Below are 21,899 nucleotides of genomic sequence, written 5' to 3' on the forward strand. Positions count from 1 at the left end.
TTATATATATATATATATATATATATATATATATATAGATATATATATACATGCTTAAGATATATGTAAATATAACAAAATTGGATATTGTCTACCGGAGTACTTCCGGGTTTCACAAGCGTAGTCCAAACCGTCGAATTCTATTTCCAGTGTTCATTTGAATCCATAAACACGACATACGCGAACTGAAGTAATATCAAACAGAATAACACTATAGCCTGTATCGATGTTTAATTCCTGGAAGCAAAATCAGTGAGTAATAGAATGCCAGGAACTATTTTTTTAGCGTTACTGTTAGCCTAATGTTAGGCTTATGTTTTCTGCTGAACAAGTTATACTTCATTGATCGGGACTGGAATACCTTTTCAGATTATATCCAGTGAATTTTCTTTGGTTCCGTGAAACACAACGGATAAATTCTTAATGATGATACCTCAGGAATACTGTTTTGCGTAAGAAAAAAGTTTCACCATTCTACGAAACAACACGAAGGTAAATATAAAAGTTTGTTAAAGTATATCGGCTCCGATTGCAAAGTAAGGTCCACGGACGAAACAAAAAATGTAACTATATACTGATCATCATAGACATTTCCACCGAACAATGAACCTTTTCGAGACTACGCCGATATTCCGAAGATATTTCTCAGTTTGCGAAAATACTATGAACTCAAAAATGGTGTCTTACGTAACGATCAATTAGAAATAACCGAGTAGATTCTGTGTGACTTGGTGAATCAATCTCTTTGCACGTGAATATAGGATTTTTTTTCTGCCAAATCGGCTTTAAAGGGATGACTAAACATTCTCTCTCTCTCTCTCTCTCTCTCTCTCTCTCTCTCTCTCTCTCTCTCTCTCTCTCTCTCTCTCTAAGTCATCTTGCCTTCGTATGATATTTAAAAAATAAGTTTTTATACGCCGGAAAAAAGAGGTAGGCCCCTCCAAAAAAGGATCAGAAAAAGCGGAAAACCTTCGCAGGAATAAAGCTAAACAAAAGATATGAGCGAAGGAATAACACGATAATGCGACAGCAGACGGAGCTTCGGAAAATCCATACGGCGAGAACGAAGCAAGGACAAAAGCTTAAATACGCCTTAATTTCCCCATTTCTTAATTCATTTATCCTTCCTTCATGAATAGCTCGTTAAGACCTGAAGCAGGAGCATTATAATCTATTCTCAGTAACAATTACATACGTCTAGAGACAGTTAGCTGGTATGGGCACACGGTCTAGGAATATAATACCTATAGACCGTGGGGCTGGGAATGACAGCTAGGCCACCAACCACATTCCTGACGGGTAACTAAATAAATAATGAGAGAGAAAACGGAAAGATTGATTCCCTCACGCTCGGGTATAACTCTAATCTGGTACTACTGCAGAGCCTTTGAAATGGTAACTGTTACGTAAAAGCTTTTAGGCGGTTTTCTGTACACTAGACTGAAGAAAACTTGCAACTTAAAGTGCTAATTTGCAAAGAGCAACATATGCTTCACACCAATAGCCTCTACAGAAGAAAATGCTCCTTTCGACGTGTGTTAGGCGAAGTATCCTTGGAAACAGCCTGATTAATTACGAAAATATGACTAGTATACCTGTGGGAGGATAGGTTTCTTAATAAAATGTACTATAGCAACTAGTATAGTACTACCTCTACCTAAACGGTCTTACAATGCAGTTTGAATGTATTTCTTTTCCCTAATCTTCTTTGAACTTATTGTTTGTGTCTACCTCAAATATCTAGATACCTAAGAGTACTTGTCAGGGATAAAAAGAAAAAATAGGATCAGATGAGTATTCATGCTCAAGGTTCTTGCCAGAAGCCATACTACATAGTACTACAAAGACATTTGAGTCATAATGTTCCCTGGCTTTCTTCTGAACGTTTTGCAGAAAATAAAATACTACTATTCAGCTGTAAAATATACTCTCTCTCTCTCTCTCTCCTTCTTCTTCTTCTTCTACTACTACTACTTCTTCTTCTTCCTCATCAAGTTATGGAAGAATCTCTCTCTCTCTCTCTCTCTCTCTCTCTCTCTCTCTCTCTCTCTCTCTCTCTCTCTCTCTATTTATATATATATATATATATATATCTATATATAAATATATATATATATATATATGTATATATATATATATATATATATATATATATATATATATTATATATATACATAATATATATAGCATGTCTTTCTTCCGCATATGTAAACCTACAATTCTTGTTTAGTCGGAGATGCTTCGGAAATTTTCCGTTTATATACTAAAAAATAAATAAGAGCTGAATATAAAGAAAGAGCCTGTGTAAAATTATTCGAATCCAAGATTACCTAAGAGCGTTATGTAACAGAGCTGCTAATTTTATAACCTAATCAAGTATATCTAAATAGTACACATGTTATGTGACGACGAAGTGTGTACGACTGGAGTCAGCCATATTAATTAAATATTAAGATGCCTGGGTTAGAATTTACGTAATGATTCGAGTCTTGATATTCCTATGGATCAGTGGCTGAAATAAAAATGAAATTAAACCAAACTAAAGCGGAAAGCACAAGCGTCGAAATCCAGCAATAAAAAAGGTGCCAGTCATCTCTCGACATAAGACAGAAACGCAAAAAGAATTCTTGGTCGCTGAGAAACCATTTTGTGTTGTCCTTTGTCTGGTGAGAGACAAATTTCACGGATCAAAAACCAAAGCGGAAGGGACAAAATAATAATAATAATAATAATAATAAAATAATAAGAAAAAAGCTGCAAGTCATCTCTCGGCATAAGAGAGAAAAAAAAAAATTCCTGGTCGCTGAGAAACCATTTTGTTTGACCTTTGTGTGGTGGCCTGGTGGGTAGCGACCGTGACGTCACGGTTGTCACCCTCCACAATACTGGCTTTAGTCAGATCGCCCGGCGTCATTCTGTTCAGTAGACTCCGTCGTCTCTGAGTGAAAGGTTGGCCCAAACTCCGTTCTGCACTTCGTCGACGCCTTCGGCTGTTGGAAATCATGTCCTTAGAAGAGGTGACCTTGTGTGAATTGACAGTTTTAAGTGTTTATATCGTATTGATATGAAATTTGATTCGTTTTACCAAGATTTTCCTCTCGGATCGATAATTTTCGGGGCGGCAAATGGTCGTCTTACACCATAGAGGGGAGGGGCATTTTTGTCTCGCCCGGCGACCACCGGTCTCGTCAAAATCTTTTCCTATTAATGTCTGGGATACTCGGAATTTAAATGCTTACCTTATATCGCGTTTATTAACCGTTAAATCAATAGCCAGGGCTTAATATTCGTCGTTAAAACCGTAGATGCTTACGACCCGTTTTACCGGCGTGTCTGCGAAGCCCCAAATGTGTTTGACCTCCAGGCAGTCGAATGGCATTTCGAAATATGTCTTATATTGTATCTTAATTACTCATTTTAACACTAATTAACTTTCCAATTTATAATCATTACGCCATTAAGAGCCACTTAATGAGCAACAGCCCGGTTGACATGCGTAGCCTAGGGCCAAGGCTAGCCTGAGGCGAAGGTAACCTGGTCTGGGCATTAGCTATAACGTACCCTGGGTATTTGTTAACCTTTTTGCCTTTGGCCAGAGGGTATCAAGCAGGACTGGCTAACCTTGAGCCTACTGCTCTCTCTCTCTCTCTCTCTCTCTCTCTCTCTCTCTCTCTCTCTCTCTCTCTCTCTCTCTCTCTCTCTCTCTCTCTCTCTCTCTGAGATCAGTGCACCTCATTCAATGCAATGTAGGCATTACTTAAGGGTCTTTGCAGCACCCCTTTGGCCCCTAGCTGCTCTCAAACCTTTTACTCTCGATTTCCGTTTCAGCGCTGAATGGCCTTAGCTGCCCCAGTGCTTGGCATAATGCCAAAAATCTATATAAACAAAAAAAATATCTGAGATACTCTTTTTATGGTATATCGATGAATAACCCCTTTGGTATTTGTTAAAGTACTTAAGTAACCTAATGGGGCAGATCTAGGTAATAACTCCGCGTTCAGTATTTCTTTGGAAATGGTTAATGTTTGGCTATGGAATGCATATTCGGATGTAGGGCTATGGTTATTCTCCAGAAAAGCTCTACATGGATATATAATTTAGTAATAAAATTCTTTTAGTGAACTGTATAGTAGACGAGGGTGTATATAATGCAGTGCAGGTGATAGTATACCTAATTGAAGAGAATTAACATCTAGTTTGTTTTTGACGTTCGTCCTCAAGGGGGTGGTACTAAAGACTATCCGGCAGGCCTTTTCTGCAGAACTGCCGAATGGATCCATGTAAGCCAGCTACAGTACTTGTATAATTCGTAGCCTTGGTAAGAGGTTAAAGGCAGCTTATAGGGGTCCTGGTCGTTTCCGCCAGAAGTCATTTAAGCTGTAACATTCGAACTGGCAAGCGTCCTAAACAATGCAAGAAGTTAGCTTATGTTTGTGGTATTTACCATCATTATTGTAAGTTTTGCGTATATCCCCAGGGGCTGGTACCTACTAAACACAGTGCCCATTTTGTACATAAACTGGAAGTTGCTGAACCTAGAAGGGTGCATACGGCCTAAATGACTTACAGACAGCTGAAACAATTAGGAAATGCCTACAGTGCCCTTCCCCCTGTCCTGATAGGGTATCATTCAGTTCTGGGTGTACCCCTGTACTTAATTGTATTTTTCCCTGCAAATACCCCAAAATCACCACTTAGTTACCATGTTGCCAAGATCAATAGCAGTCTTACCAGCTCATGCTTAGGAATGCTCCTAGATAAAAGGTTCTGCTTTATATATACAAAATATTAAAATTAGAGTTTGGCATTTTATAACAGTACTTGCTTAAAGTACCCATAAGTTTGTACAATAATCCTTTCACCCTGGTTTGTTAAAATGGCACTGACTATAGAGGGCCAATTATAATTCTATTTATGAAGTTTATACAATGTGGATATTTAGATCTGATTTTTTATTAATGGGTCTTGCCTCAGCATATTGAAACATGTTTGTGATAGTGTGTGGCTGGAATAATAACTTAAGATGTAGTTCTCAGTCTTATGACATCTTTAAGGTCGATAGACAAGTCTTAAGAGGAAAGTTGCTGGGCTCTCCCTTACCCAGAAGGTTCATCGAAATTGTAGTTTACATTATATATTGCTCAATTTCATGGGGGATTTTTGTACTCTTGTCTAAATTACATAAAATAGAATTGTAGCAGTTTTGTGTAAAGATTAAATTTGAATGATGACTTAATTTCTTTCTTGCACAGAGATTCAATGAGGCTGCTGAGAAGGTCAAGAACCTCTCCAAGAAACCTAATGATGAGGAGCTGCTAGAAATTTATGCACTCTTCAAGCAGGGAACTGTAGGAGATTGCAACACGGGTAAGCATGGCTCATATTCTGCTTGTAGGTGTAGTTCTACATAGCAGCTTTGCACAAAAATACCAAGTTTGAATAATTTTTTTGCCTAGCAGTATTGTAATGGGTCCAAGTTTGATAGGGACATCAGTGCCATGGATAGAAAACAGGGATGGTTTTCTTAAGCACAAATGGTGGACAGTTCTTTGCTGGTTGAGTGTTTGCCTTAGTTAATTTAAAGACTTATGAGTCTGGTACTCTTGTGAGTTACACAGTGGAATATTAAACCATCTAGCTCTATTTAGTCATTGCCGTAGTATAATTTTTTTAAATCTTAAAATGCCCCACTTATAACTGGAAAAAATGTATTCAAGACTCGGAACATTGTCAACCATTTGGGTTATAACTAATGGTAAATGTGGCGTGGACCAGGGTTTCTGGAATGTTCTGATTTGGTGAAGACTGCTTGGACAGGATTTGGTTAGGTTTGGAAAATGATTACTGAGAAATTAGTGATCTTAAATGTGTAATAGTGATATTTTGATAGTTTTTTATGCATAATTTTATATTTATATGAAGATTTTGTTTACAATTATGCTTGTACCAGTGATGGGGAACCACTTTTGGGAACTAACAGAACAGGCTAATTTTAAGGTCAGGCTACATTAAATAGAGACAAAAAGAGGACAACAAAATAGTAGTTGTGTGACAACACAAGTTAGTATTTTATGGTGCCCTAGGTTACACTAGGTAGGGGGGTCCAGGTGGTGAAGCCTCACCAGCTAAGGAGGTATTTGTCCTCGTGTGGAATTAAGATGCATCAGCCAGTGTTTGAATTTCCCCATCTTGAATTCCTGTGGTTCCCTATTATCCCTTTTTGTCTACACAACTTTATTTTCTATTTTCAACTTTTCTGTATTTCCAAATCTATCTATTTTCACTTCGCTCTATTTTCACTTGCATGTGGTTTAGCTTATTGGTCAGGCAAGGTACTTTTTATGTTGGGTAATGTCTACTGAGATATTCAAATGTTGTTCAAGAAATAACCTAAATACTGTTTGTCAGGAAACTGGTTTGCAAACTTACATCAGGAGGCAGTTGATCAGTTTACACTCAATATTTTTTGGTGCTGTTAGTTCACATGGGTGGTTTGTTTGGATATCTTATAGCAAAACCATTTGGATTTGTAATGTTATCTATTAGCTTTTTTAGTGCAGCGCAGGTAATGAAGGTCCAGTCTTGACTTGGTAGATGTAGAGTTCTGTCCAATAATGGCTACTTGAATTTGACTTGTCAGATAGTATGAATAAAGGAGGGAATAAATTTTCAGATAGTCAGTATTTAGTCATATATTCATTATTATATTGGCACACACATTCTTAAGGGACTTAGAATGTATCCCTTAAAGTACCGTTGCCAATTGTTTTAGTAAGAAGTGAAGGGGTCCAGCCTGGCCGGGCAGTATGTGACACTTGTGCTATGTGCAATTAAGTTAGGATACGATGTTATTTATGAATATAAATGACACTGCAAAAAACATTTTGGCCGGGCATTATGTGACACTTGTGCTATGTGCAATGAAGTTAGGATACGATGTTATTTATGAATATAAATGACACTGCAAAAAACATTTTACCATAAGTTAAATTTGGTTCACAGGCCCAGAAGAATATAGCACGATAAGTAAGTTTAGAATGCATCCCTGTAATCGAGTATTAAGTTTTCATCTTTCATGTTTTCAGTTGAATAGGTAGATTGCAAAGATACCAAAGGAAGTGGCAGTTGAATTACCAACCACAAAAATGCTTCCTTTAGAGTGCTGATTTTTACACTATCAGTTGAGTTGATCAATTTGTACTGCATTAAGAGGCATTGAAAAGGTGAACCTTTATTACAAGTGAGAACAGTTATTATTGCTCTTCGAAGGATGGACATTTAGATGGGGAAACAGCACTATGATGAATAGGGCATATCCATATCATTAGTCTTTGATGGCTGGTGATTACCAGCAATTGTGTCAAGCTTTTTTAGGGCCAGTTGAGTTGAGGCATTTGCTGCTTGAATGCTCCAGCATGGGAAGTGATAGAAATTGATCCTCGGAAGAATGCGATAGAAATGACAAGTACTGTACATTAGTAAGATCCTGGAAGAGGATGTCTTAATGTACATTTTTAAATTAATAACAGCAGCTCTTAAAAATTTTCACGTAAATGATATTGGCATCAGATAAAACTATAAATTTTAAAATTATATCGCCAGAGAATTAGTGGAGTATGGTGATGTCATCTCTTTTTACCTTCTTGCTTAGTTTGTAACTGGCCAGATAACTTTTATCTCAGACTGCTACATGAGTGGATATTAGTGTCAAGTATGAGCGGAGATATAATGCATCGTGACTGATGGAAATCTGTATTAGTGGAGTGGGTTATCTTTGCCTTTACTCATCATTTTTTTTTTTTTTTCTATTTGACTATATTGATGAAAGTTTGTGCTAGTTATATTTTTAACAGGATTAATCAGATAGTTATATTTTTAACAGGATTAATGAGATCTTATCTGAAGAGAAAATATCCTTAAATTATTCCCAGGCTATGGCATAGGCATTATGCCTTTAACCTTACTAATCAAATCTCCATATCATAATGTCAAATACCCCCAAAAGACTAAGTCATAATTAACTGTCAAGTTCTCTGTATTTTGTGACCTCTCGCTGTAAGGTACATCTGAGAAACGCAAAAGAAACAAAAAGGAAAATAAAAAATTAAAGTTAAAAAGAAAAAACTTTCAATGTACAAGTCACGAGTGAAACAAAAATCTAGTACAGGTTACACAAAAAAATTATATAGTAAAGTCCATTCGGTTTTTGGGAAACCTTTTTTTACCCCTCCATTTGGAACGCGCCCACCAACGATTTCCGTTGAGGGGAAATTCTGTGACTTATCTAGGGTCAGCGATCAAAGTGACCAGAGTCATTGAGATCTTGCCACCAACGAATGTTCCTTTCATCTCTGTGGGACCCAAAGCTGATGGTTGACCTTGTAAGTGGAAAATTGTCTAACAAAAGTTAAACAGTATATGATTTTCATATATACAGATATTTTGCTGTTTTATTGGAACTTATTTTACGTAGTGCTAATTTTGGTGGAAAATTGTTAGTTTGTTAATATTTTAGTCAGCTTTTGTATTTTAAGCCCTTGAGCAAATTGTAAGTGACTTGTTCAGGTTTTTCGACCTGTAAACCTAATGTGAATAAATAGCAATTCTATCTTGGGTAAAGAATGCATTTTCTTTTTAATTATTTATCAAATTGATATGTTCCTCTGAAGTACATTAGCATTCATCTTATGTAGGAATATCTACCATTACCAGTTGGTAGCATTCATTGACTGTTAATGATAGTTAAAAGGTAACTTTGTAGTATGTTGTTGTAAATTTGTAAGACGTGTATGTGGATCCCAATGGGCATTCACATGCTAGGTCATACCGTAGAAAATTGTATTGACTTTTATTTTTCAAGTGGCCAGTAAGTTATTTGGATGCAATAGACTAGTTATTTTAGAAAGAATTTTATATTTCACTAGTAGTCAGTATTGCCTAACAGATTTGTCTGAAAAATTGCTTAACCCAGTCTTCTGAAGACAGTACTTCATCAGTTCCTTAAGCTGAATTTTCCAAGCATTCTGTATATTTGTACAAACCTCACAACGCAGTGTACACTTGCTCTTTCTTGAGTAACCAGGTTGTGAGTCATGTGGAAGTCAAGGACTTGGGAGCCATTAACATGAGATTATTCGTTATCTGATAACGTAGTGGTCAAGAAAGTGAATCAACTTAATTTGGAGGTTTTACAGATAAAAATTCAAGGTTGTGTATATTGGGTGGATCATTGCTTTGAAGTAGTTTCTTATCACTTTTGGCTCAAGCGGTCTTATTGAAACAAGTTTTATCACAATAGCAGCAAGTAGTATATCGATGAGGTATTCAATTGTGTGGAAAAATGGTACTTTTAGCACTTCAAGGGTTACAATCAAAGCCTAGATAAGGGACAAGCAAATTTAGTTTTCTTTGCCGTGTAATTCAATGTTTTTTACTTCGATATTTTAGCTTAGAGGCAGGTGGTGAAACTTGTCATAGCTTGATTCAGTTTGCTTAGGTTCAAAACATTGTGTTTTAGATATGAAATTTTTTTTACTTCCATCCATGCAATCGGTATAAAAGTAGTTTTTCTTAGTACTCTTTGTGATGTTGCTCCAATGATACACACAGACTTGGCTAAATGTTTTGAATTTGTCCAAATGCAAAATTATTAATGTGCATCCCTTTCCCTTATTTTTTTTTTTTTATTGATTGAAGGTTTTACTTATGTATTAGTAACTATATCGGGGCGACACCTGACTAGTCTTTTAAGTGGCTGGACGAACTAGCAACTATATATCGGGTGGCACCTGACTAGTCTTTAAGTACCTGGACAAACTAGCAATTAGTTTGTTATATATTTTGGCAGGAAATGCTCATGGAATCCCATTATTTTGATGTAGGCTGTTCTTTGCGCAGCAAGATACTGCATATTAATTGTACAAAGCAAAATACAGAATTTTTTCCCATTTTTGACCTTGTTTCAGAGCGACCTGGTATGATGGATTTCAAAGGAAAAGCAAAGTGGGACGCTTGGAATGGCAAGAAGGGAATGACAAAGGATGCTGCTATGGAGGCTTACATCAACAAGGCTGACCAACTTATTGCCACCTACAACTAACCTGGAAATTTTGTCACATATCTTTGAATGTAAAAATGATCAAAGATATTTTCTGTGATTTTTCAATGCAATACTTTTAAATTTTTTTTGTTTGAGTAAATTAGGTGTTGACAAGATAATTAAGAACTATCTTCATTTTATAAATTCTTTGGAAACAGTTGTATTTTGATACTTGCAAAATATAATAGTGAAAGTACTTCTTTAGATGTATTGAGCCTTGTTTTACAGTTTTCCTATAAGCCCTCTCTCATGGTTTGTTGATTTGTTTTTCTTTCAAGAAACTGTGCTGGTGGTTGGAGTGTGTTAAACACCCTTAATTCTTTATCCAAGTTGTTATACCAAACAGATGGCTAATTTATATTAAAGTAGTTTCTTCCTGCCTTCGAACAGATAACTTTTAGGAAAGTTCCACTTTTCAAGTTTAGACTGATACAAACCGAACTTGAGTACAAAGATACCAATGTTTTGTGTGGATGTGCCTTTGATGCCAGCTGATCCACTTGTTGAAGGTTGGTAATAAGGTAGTCAGTTGATGGCAGGTAGCAGTGGGTGTGGGGCATCCACCCACTATCTTGTTTTACCAATCCTAACTTTCTTTGACAGTATACCAGAGTAATCTCCACTTGACACCAGAATACATACTACTAAACAGCAGAACATTAAATGCACCAGCAAAGCATAAGGTGCAACCATTAAAAACAGCAGCTTCCAATGTTTAAACATGCAGTTATCACTGGAAGCAAGAGGTCTGGGTTGCAGAAGATTCTTGAAAATAAATCTGATTCAGCGTTTGTATGCCTCTCCATGCTTCTAGGCAACAGCTTTTGTAATCTACATGTAGAATTTTATTCAAATACACAGCTAGCCTTACTAAGCACTGGTCAGCGTGTATACAGCTCAAATCAAAAGCTTCAATTTGCTTCATGCTTGAACAAAGAATGCTCAACCATAGCCATCCACTGAATTACCTGTTAACCTCTGAAAAGGGCAATTATTTGAATAAGACCAATAAATTATGTTATTAATAAAATTAATTTTAACAGCGGAGGTAAAAAAAAATTTGCTCATAACACATTTTTCTCCTATAAGATTTCCAGATATAAACTACAATATGAGAGTATAATACATATGAACACAATTATTGTGCTGCTATCAAAAGCACAATGATGGGTTGGATATTAAACAAATCGTGAGGTATTTCTTATATTTCACCGGCTTTTATTTGGCACAAAAAAAATATCGGTCACAGATGTAGACTCAAAGGAGCACCTTTGAACATGTAAACCAATTTCACAATGTTGGAAGTAAACCTAAAAACATAAATGTACTGTAAAAGTAATTTGTTGATTTGGCAGCTCAAAAGGTAAAATTAAGAAATGGCAAATCTGGTGAAATATGCAATACTAAATATGTACTGTATATATTATTTATACGTATGTGTACTCATAATTGGTCTTATATACAAAACAATCATTCTTCAGTAAACTAAATACTATTCTTTAGTGTTTTGATGTATTTGTAATTATACAAAATTACAGTGAATAGTAGGGGGTTTGAAGTTTTCCATGAATTGGGACATAAAAAGCAATAACTTTAACATAAAAATTTTTTTAGTATACTGACACCTGCATAATTGTCAGAAATACCAGGCATCCAGTATCAACTCATGCGAAAGGGTTTCCAGGCCTCTAACCTCCCACATTCCAAAGCTTTAGTAAATCTGCAGCTTTGCCTGTAAATTAAGTTTAAAGCATTTATTCTTAATAGAAACTAGAATTTCATTTGTAGGCTGCTGATGAAGGTAGTTATGTCACCAATCTTCTCCTGACCTGAAAACAGGAAGAGGTGAAGCAGACAAGAAAAGGCAATCCAGAGGAAGCTTGGAAGCTTAATTATTAAGGAAGAATTATTATGAAAGGTATGGTTAATATATTAATGTACTACTGTATACATTATGTACAGAGTATGTAGTGGGTTTGTCATATATTATTAGGCAAAAACCTACGGGTGATAATCAGGCAAACTAAATTTCAGACAGTACTGCAAAATCTACACTTCAATCAAGACAATTGCTAGTGACAAGGATACTAATCAAGATAAAATGAAGTAATCCTACATGTAATAAACATTTTATGGCTGAAAGAGAACTAATGTTGAAGGAGTAAACCTCTGAAAGTTTACTATCTTATGCAATACTAGTACAAGGAATCTGGGTTGTAAAACAATTGTAATTGATTTAGACACAGTGAGAGTCCTGGAACTACTACTGGATAGAGTACCTGGGACAGAATGCAGTTTTCTTAATCTGTACACTACTTACACACAAGATATGATCCACTTTTAAGAACTTTCATCAACTGACGGTACTGTTCTCTCATTATTATACGGACTGAAATGCATATCAGTAGCCAACATTTTCAATACTAAACTACTGTAACAAGAGAAGACATTTTAATGTACTATTGGAATGGAAAGAAACTATTATTACTCTTTAGAAGTTGTCTGTTTTATTTTTGAGTGAACTCATGTTCATTTTCCCTATGAGTTAACATTTGATATCTTGTTACCAAACTTACATCCAGTATCACAAAAAAATGAGGCACTACATTCACAAAAAATATAATCAATACAGTGGAATCTTAAACTTTAGAACTTCAAACCTTTAACAAAATATTCATATAACTTCTCAAGCTTACAGATGGAAAACTACCACCTACAAATGCCTCACTGCCAATCTAAGTAGACGTGGCAAGCTCGAACCTAAATTCAAACTTCCTAGCAAAGGTTTCTTCAGAATCTTACAAGAAACGGGAAATGGTCGGATATTACTGGATCGTGGACAATGAATTGAACCGTTTTTTTTTTTTTTTTTATTCCAATGAATTCTTGGGGCAATCTCATGTTATCGTACCTTCACAATGTCATTTCTAACCAACCTCTGATGGTCAGCATAAAACAATTTATGGTAAGTCAGGCTGTTCACTTCTCTATAGCCTCCCAGTGTCTAGGGTGCCAAGATAGCTTTGCCATAAAAGCTCTGTGAACCATCTCACATTTCTTATGACTCCAATTCCATACAAGGCTATGAGTGGGGGAGGGAAAGTCTTACCTGCAATATAACTACCATTTTGCCTAATTCTGATTGGGATTAAGAACCTGATTCTTCTACCTAGATTGGTGACAAGACATTTACAACTAAAAAGGTTTTATCTTTGGAGGGTTACATTCAACGTGAAATGTAAGCCACTTGAAAAACGCTGAAAATAAGGATTCTATTTTACCCATATTTCATATGAAAATGTAATTAATCCATCTCTCACAGTCCCATACCAAAGCTTCACGTAACTTTCAGCCTAAGGCCAGCATTTCAATCTTAAAAGAGGTAAACACATGTTACAACTCATAGTTAAGCAGCATAGGATGATAGATGACTATTACCTATCAAGTATTATTCAACTAAAGATATACAAAAGTGATACTCAGCATTTACCCTTGACTAATAGCAAAAGAACAAAAACTTGGAAAATAAGAACACGGTAACAGAAGGAAATGAAAAAAAAAAATTATGACAAAAAAAAAACCCTCCAAACTGAAATATCAAAAACTGATAACGAGGCCTGGTTGATGTTACACATTACAGAGCAGAGGAGGAACAGACTCCTTCAACTCTTTTCAACAGTTACTGAAAGAGTGAAGCCACCTTACAAAAGACAGAAAAGTAAGGGCACGGATATGCCAAATTAAATCCCATTAAGGGAGAGAACAAAAGACTCTCCTGGCAGATCATCAGCAAGGCTGTCACAATACATGACCTACCGGTGACCTTTCCCATTTCACTGATTTCAGTTCATCTTCTATATAGGACTAAGGAGAATAACTGGTTGCAACCTTTAACATATCCAAGGTATCTGATAGTCTGGCATAAAGTTCTGTCAGAAAACACTACTAATTATGGCTTCACTCCTTCCCTCTGTAAGCCTACTTCTAGATTTTTATCGAGTCATATATCTGTTGTTGTTAGAGATATACCACCATGAAATTTGGGCATTAACTCACACATTTTTAAAATGTATTCCATTTCATGTGCTAAGAGTTATCATTGAAGACATTTTTTGTTAACCAATAAGCCAGAGACCAATTATCTTTTTCTGGGAGAAAATGTCAAGAGATTAGTTTAAGTGAATGTTCAAGGTTAAAGAGGACAAACTACTTTTTTTTTTTAGGCTAGCATGGTTACAGAAACAATTTTATTCCAGTTCATAGCTTCCAAATCTCCCTATCATTAAGAGGCACTTATTCCACTCATTACCTAAGATTTTGCTTTGAAAGCATGGCTGGAGCAGTGTTTTTCAAATAAAATTAATTTTTAAACTGTAACCGTTTTTTAAGATAATCATTTTAATAAAAATATATAAAAAAACTGGGGAAGTTTCGAAAATTTTGTACTAAAATTGTAATTTTTTTAACTTTTTGTGTCACATTCATGTGAGTTTTATTTCCCAGCATACCTAGAACTATCAGATAACTTTAAAAATATAGATGTGTTAAAAACAATGAAATGCATTGATTACTGGCCTATAGATATTTCTATACAAAGAAAAAATCTATGCCTGCCCACATGATACCATCACTTTCTTGAACCTATCCCTGACAAAAACATAGATACCCCAAGACTTGGTCAATTTTTCCTTTATAACTATGGTACTACTATCACTATTACAATAAATTAGTTTAATGAGACCATAAGGTCATATTTATAGACACTAGGGTTCTCCCCAAAGAATTTTCCCTAAATAACAGGTGAAAACTGAAGCAAGGTCAAGTTGAAGAGGTTGGACAGGCAAGTATGAAAGATTAAAGGGACAAGATTAACAGTATAAGACGAGAGCAATGCAGCTGGGTAAAGGTCTGCTGCAAAGATAATTTAATACCATCTACAGTTTGCCACACAGCACACTGTAAGTGGTAACTGCCCTATTGGACTTTGGGACTGAATATCAGTGCTATACTCTGTGGAATAAGTGTTCTAAAACAAATAGCAATGAAATAGAATTAACTCATAATCTATTTACTTTTCATATAAAGATATTTATACATAACAGTGAATCTTATGTATATACAAACGAGCACTAGACGGGTGAATGACACTGACACCAGAATAATGACACAGTAATCCTGCATGCATATGCACTATGAAGGGATCAACACTGTCTGATCCTGATTTACGTCTAAAACTGACCCCATAAAAAATTGAATTTCTTTATCACTGCTGACACCACTGACCTATCCTATGAGTGAATACTGTTACTAACTATAAGTTAGGTGCTTCACTAACGTTACACAATATTCAAGAATATAAAAGGATGAAATACAGTTCAGTTCCAGAGTAATAAAAAGAAGGCACAATTAAATTTTGAGTGCTTGTGCAAATCTAGAAACTACAGATAGTAAAACATGGCACTACGACTTCTACTGCCCAGTATTCTTTGGTTCTGTTAGGGAATTTATTAGCTAAACATGTTGCATGCATCGTAAATATGACTCTTACTTTTAGCTAAAAGGTTCCAGTCATCCAAAATTTTAATGTTAGAATAATACAGTAGCTTTCAATCCCTTGTCTGACATGACTCAAAACCAATTCTTGGTTAAGTACAGTACAGCAGTAAAGTAACTTTGCCCCAGTGACACACACTACAGGCAGATGAAAAACTATATGTATTTGAAACTGAAATCTATTTTTCATATCACCCTGAGTTGGACATTTCCAAAACTTATATTTCTTTTTTGTGCCTACACTGCTTTATCGTACGGAATTGTGGGTTTTGATATCTCATGAATTTAACTGATTATTTTCACAGCTACTGAAATTCACATTAGTTATTCACTGATGAAGGTAGAATTTAAATACTCTAATTCCATATTCAAAACTTACAAATTCTTTGTAACTACTTTTTTAAACATGAAACACAATACGTAATGGTTACCTAAGACTACATGTGACCACTAAACCCAACATCTGATAATATAAAAAGGTTTCCAACTGAAGCAACGTAACCACTGGAAATTCTTATAAAAACTACCAGGATGAACTAAATATTAAATGCAAAACTACTTAAAAGTACTGTACTAATTTCAAAATACTGGATATGAATTAGGGGTACCGTTAATTAATGGAAGCCAAAGAGAGTTGTACACTAGTCTGACAAAATATTTGATATTTTGTCAAGCTCAGTACTAATTAACTGATCTTGAAAGCTAACACGTGTTGTTTTTAAACTTCATTTGCCTTAAGCACTTATTTTTTCAAGTAATTAAGGATACCTCCACAGTACACAAAACAAAATATCAAGATCTACTAGTAATTACCAAATCTACATCACAGAAAGATATATCTTGACATTTTTGTTTATCTGTAAACTATCATGAGTGATGACAAACAAATATACGTATAGGAGTCTACATATAGAAAGAGGCCAATAATCCAAAACAAAAAGAAGAAAACTAATATTTCCTGTACATTATCGCACTAAGAATACCCTAATTCATTTAAAGCTAATCATTATGCCTATATAAAATAAGTATAACTCTGTGTGAGCACTTAAGATTAAATATTGAGGAATAAAATGTCAGTAACACTTGACGTCAAAATTCTCACTAGAAAATAAATTTCAAATTAATACCATTCCTGCGCAAATCAACTAAAATAATAATTTGCATAATATTACTTTATGAAAGACAAAATTATAGCAGACTGCTTGAAAAGTGAACTTTCTTGATCAATTTAACACTTAAATTACTAGGAAAGAAAGCAAGTAAAACAAAAATATATCGCCTCCAAACACTTTGTAGTGTTTTTAACTTGAACACAAGGAATAAAAGAATGATGACTTGGCCATAAATTAAGACATTATATTCCCTCGCCACACCTAAACGACTGTGCCGGGACGAGGGGCACTCGGATGTCATATGGCTTTTATGTCCTCAGGTTCTGTTCCTTCACCCTGCAAAATCAATAACAATTAGTACTCAATATCAATCAGGTGAGGCAAACAAGGGATATTTTTGTTACAGTTGCTAATTGGCACCATTGTACGCAATGCGCTAAATGACTCCTTTATCATCAAATATCAGTATCTTTAGTATAAATGTTTGAGAGAGAATTATGCAGTTTTTAAACTGCTACAGCTGAATGCACTACACAGACCTAAATGCAATATCTAATTGTTTTATCATGTCTTAAACATTTATGGACATGTATCTTGCAATATTTTTTTTCCAAATTTAAGCATTCAAATTTACTGAGACAGGAGGTAAACTACTCTGGTTTTCAAGAGTCCTCCAGTTTTCACTCCCCTCCATCTTCCCTGCCACAATTATACTGTAGTAATACAATAAGTTTGTATCAATGGAATGAGGTCAACAGGTGAGAAGTTTATTTGACTGCCTTGCCTCCAGTATTGTAAGAGATGGCAAATGGTACCAGTGGATTCAACTTGGCAGAGAGATGACACTCTTGTAAAGAATAAAAGCAGCTAAGCCTTGAATTACACCAACCTGAACTTGAATAAGAGTAATCCCTTTTAATGATTTTTTTAAACCTCATGATTTAAGTGTTTTTGAAATACGATTGCTAGTGTCCTTGGTGAAATGATGTTAAGGGTGGAGGAATGATAAAAAAAAAATGTGGCAGTCAGGTCTAATGCACAGGGAGGTACAGTCAAAACTAGTTTTGATGGTGTTTGCAAATTCTAGTGGAGGAGAGATTTAGAAAGACAGAGAATTGTTTGAATAACCAGGAAGCAAAGGATGATTTTAAAAGTCTGAGGAAGAAGACAAGAGACCCACTTGATGTTAAAATCTACAGTCGGTGATGTGAACTATCAAAATGATATTGTTAGAATACAATAAAGTTTTGTACATACTTACCCGGCAGATATATACTTAGCTTATGTCTCTGACGTCCGACAGAAATTCGAATTTCGCGGCACACGCTGCAGGTAGGTCAGGTGATCTACCACCCTGCCGCTGGGTGGCAGGAATAGGAACCATTCCCGTTCTAGAACCAGATTTTCTCTTCCACCTGTCTCCTGAGGGGAGGCTGGGTGGGCCATTCATCGTATATATCTGCCGGGTAAGTATGTACAAAACTTTATTGTATTCTAACAATATCATTTTTGTACATGCAACTTCCCCGGCAGATATATACTTAGCTGATTGACACCCTTGGTGGTGGGTAAGAGACAACTATTTACTGAATAGACAGGTAAACAACATACGTTTTGTAGGTAATAAATAAATAAAAACCTTGGTTTCCTACTTGTTCAGGCGGAAGATTCCATGGCTAATGCCTAGGAATCTGCTTCGCCTCAAGAGCCTCAGCGAGGATGTGACCTATGGCTAAGAGTTCTTGTGGGTCTGTTGATGGGGTCTTATCCATCTACTCGACAGAGCCTCTTACATGACAATATGCCTATGCCTACTGGCATAATTAACGAGCACAACACCGATCCCGATCACCTGATCCTAACACGAGGGTTAGTGCTTAAGTTGAAAAGAGTTATCCCCAAACTCCTTTCAAACAACCCAAAGAAAAAAACACGACGTTAAATAAAATTTAACTCACAAGTTAAGGATCAGTATCGGCTCCCTATCCCAGCAATGTATCCGCAGACACGTATCAACCAAGAGAGAAGGATCTCTCGTAGGTTATCTTGACATCCTTCGGATATGGGAAGTCAACACAGAGTTGCATCTCCCATATGTGACAGCTAATATGTCCTTATGACATATTGTTAAGGAAAGAACAAGAATTCGGAAAAGCTTGCACTTCGTGCGCTTTTCATTCTCAGCTGTTTGAAGGAATCATCAATGCACTTGTCAAGTGCTTAGGAGATCACATTGTCTCAAAGAAGGCCAGGGCATTCTTTGATATAGATCTCTTCTGCCTGGAGCCTGGCTAGCGCTTCGTGCCTGGCAGGCGCCTAGTAACTGTCTAGCGCCTCGCGCCGGGCTGGAGCCTTGCGCCTGAATGGCACCTAGAGCCTGGCTGGAGCCTCGCGCCTGGCTGGTGCCTGATTGGCTCCTCCCTCCTGGCTAGCGCCTCGCGCCTGGCTGGAGCCTTGCGTCTGGCTGGCGCCTTGCGCCTGGAGCCTGGCAGAAGACTTCATGATTACTGTCTATGAGTCTGCATGCCTCAAGAGTTTCAGCGAGGTAGGGACCTATGACTGACAAACCCTTCTGGATCATGTCAATGGGGGCTAGCCCGCTTACACGACAGAGCCTTCTCGGATCGTGCCATTGGGGGCTGACCCACTTACATGGCAGAGCCTTACCTGTATCATATCAATGGGGACTAGCCCTCTTACATGACAGAGCTTTAGGTTTCTCTTTACTGATAGGAGCCTTGCGCCTGGATGGATCCTCAATCCTGACTGGAGCCTAGCCTTGAAGGAGCCTGGCACCTGGATGGCGCCTGGCTGGCTTCTAGAGCCTGGCTGGCTCCTAGAGCCTGGCTGGCGCCTCGCGCCTGGCTTGGCTCCTCCACACTTGCTGGAGCTTCGAGCTTGGAAGAGTCTCTAGGCTGTCTGGCGATGTCCACATCTGTCACTCTTATATCTCTCCGATTTGTTTGCCTCAAATGCGCCAGGTTGGAGGCCCGCTCCTTCTCAGTATCCGACCATGACAGGAGTTCCTTGGAACTGTCCGCCTCTGGCGTTTTTCGCCTGTATTGACATTTGGCGCCTGGCTGGCGCTACATTGTCCGAGAGTCCTGAACAACCACATAGTCTATCAGGAGACTGGAGAAGGGTGGAAGAAATTCTTCCCCTTTGAGCTTTTGGCCCCTGGTAAGGGGAGGTGATTGTAGTCAGCTACATCCAGTAGACGACAGGATATCTAACAATACGAGAGAGAAGAGTCTTCCTCCGAGGAGGATCCTTCGTGAGTACTTCCTTTGCTAACGAGATCTCTTCTTACATGTTGATGAGGTTCCTCGTTGCAGAATCTTCCCTATCCTTGCCCGAAGGAAGGGAAGGAGTCAGGAAGTCGAAGGAGACTCCGAGCTGAAATTGGGCGGAACCCTGATTTCTAGCTCTTATTGTATCCTTCTGAATACCTTCTGGGAAGCATTTCGAGCCCTCATCGCACCCCGAAGACTCTGTAGGCAAACGTTTAAACCATCTCTTCTTCTGTAGATGAAAAAGTAAGTACCCTGTCTGGGCAACGAAACTTCTATCTGAAAGTGTTGCGTCAGGAATAGAGGGTTTTAGTTCTTTTGCCAGACATACTATGCTGGCAAGAACTCATTGCCGAGTCTCCATTGAATCTGATAAGAGATTCCAATGCACAAAAAATTCACTTGTCTTCTTGGTCGTTTAGGGCTAAGAGAAACAAAGAATTCCTTCATAAACTTTCTCAAAGAAGTTTGATGAGGAGCAGTTCCATTTTGTCGGAACACGGAATCTGTGGCCACAAAAAGATCCCAATCGAAGTACATGATATCCTACTCTTGTCGTATTGCGGTATCGTATAAGATCCCGAAGATCTTAATCCTCTGTTATCTCTAATTCCCCTTGTAGAGACAGAGTATAGCCTTTTACTGCGTTCTTTGATAGCAGATATATACCTAGGTGATTCTTCCCTCTGAAAGTGAAGAAAGAACCTCGCTATGTGGTTCACAGAGGTATCGGAAGAGGACAGTTTCCTCATTCCATCTAGCACGATCTGCAGCAATTCTATGTCTTAGCCATGACTATTGTCATTTACCTTGAAAAATCCTCTCATTCATGTCCACTTCTGGTCAGTCTGCACGCGGACAGACTCAGAGTGGAGAGGTTTTTCAGGTCTATTTATAATAGATTCTGATAGAATATCCAGATACTCTTGGAAAAGCCTTACAAAACATGCTGTGAGAAGAACGTGACTTCTGTGAATCCCACCTCTCTAAGGCCAAAATGAGGCATTCATCCTCTCTTCCTTTGACGCCCATTTATCTTAATATCTGTTAAGAATTTATAACTAGGGGAAAAAAGACTAAAGTTTATTCCCCTTCTTTAAATTAAAGATGTCGTATATTGCTACCTCTCTTGGTTCGAGGAAAAGGAAGCAGTCTATAGGAAGCCTGTTCGTCCTCTACCTTGCGAAGAGATCTATGAAAAAGACTTTCCGCAGGTTCTCAAAACTCTTTTCAATAAATGTTAGACATGCAAAATCTTGCATCGAACCTCTTAAGGATCGTTACGTTCCGTGTCTGTTCCCAAATAGGTTCTCTTTTGTTAACGCGAACAGGGGCGAAAAAAGAGATTCTCGATGCTCTTTGCGATATGAGAGAGTCGTGGAATTGGCCTAAGTGATTAAAATAAATAATTTCATCATTCCTTGTAAGCGACCCCTTTCCGATTAAATGGGTAACGAAATCAGGAACGAATCTTGCCATTACCGAGCCCCCGAGAGGCTACTGGTTTGTTTGTTTGTTAGTATGGTGTTTTTACGTGACTTCCGAACCATGTCGAGAGTGAACTTCTATACCAGAAATCCACATCTCTCACTCCTCAATGGAATGGCCGAGAATCGAACCCGCGACCACCAAGGTGAGAAGCAAACACCAAACCAACCACTACTGGACTCTTAGGTTAATAACTCGCTAAAACGAGAAAATATCTTGGATGGTGCTTCTGGCGCATTGCGCCAGGCTGGCGCTTCCGGCGCAATTTGCGCCAGGCTGGCGCTTCTGACGCTTTGCGCCAGGCTGGCGCTTCCTTCTAGTTCTTTAAGGTTATGTGCCAGAACATCTGTGCCTTTA

At 37.3% G+C, this 21,899-nt stretch overlaps 2 protein-coding genes across 2 annotated transcripts in view; one reads left to right on the forward strand and one right to left on the reverse strand.

Annotated features, from left to right (window-relative positions):
* The first annotated feature begins 2,862 nt into the window (after nt 1–2,862).
* LOC135218697 (acyl-CoA-binding protein-like) lies at nt 2,863–10,309 on the forward strand. Its single transcript, XM_064255149.1, has 3 exons — nt 2,863–3,017; nt 5,253–5,367; nt 9,966–10,309. Exons 1-3 carry the CDS (start codon nt 3,003–3,005, stop codon nt 10,097–10,099), a joined length of 264 nt encoding a protein of 87 aa, XP_064111219.1. The 5' UTR covers nt 2,863–3,002; the 3' UTR covers nt 10,100–10,309.
* A 980-nt stretch (nt 10,310–11,289) lies between these two features.
* The window catches only part of LOC135218689 (transmembrane protein 184C-like), a gene marked incomplete in the record, with an annotated part of 17,174 nt that continues 6,564 nt past the window's right edge, over nt 11,290–21,899 (reverse strand). The window contains 1 exon segment of the mRNA XM_064255139.1: nt 11,290–17,100. Within this exon segment, the coding sequence (XP_064111209.1) occupies nt 17,062–17,100 (39 nt within the window).

Source organism: Macrobrachium nipponense, chromosome 19 (assembly GCF_015104395.2).
Source record: "Macrobrachium nipponense isolate FS-2020 chromosome 19, ASM1510439v2, whole genome shotgun sequence".
Classification (NCBI taxonomy): Eukaryota; Metazoa; Arthropoda; class Malacostraca; order Decapoda; family Palaemonidae; genus Macrobrachium; species Macrobrachium nipponense.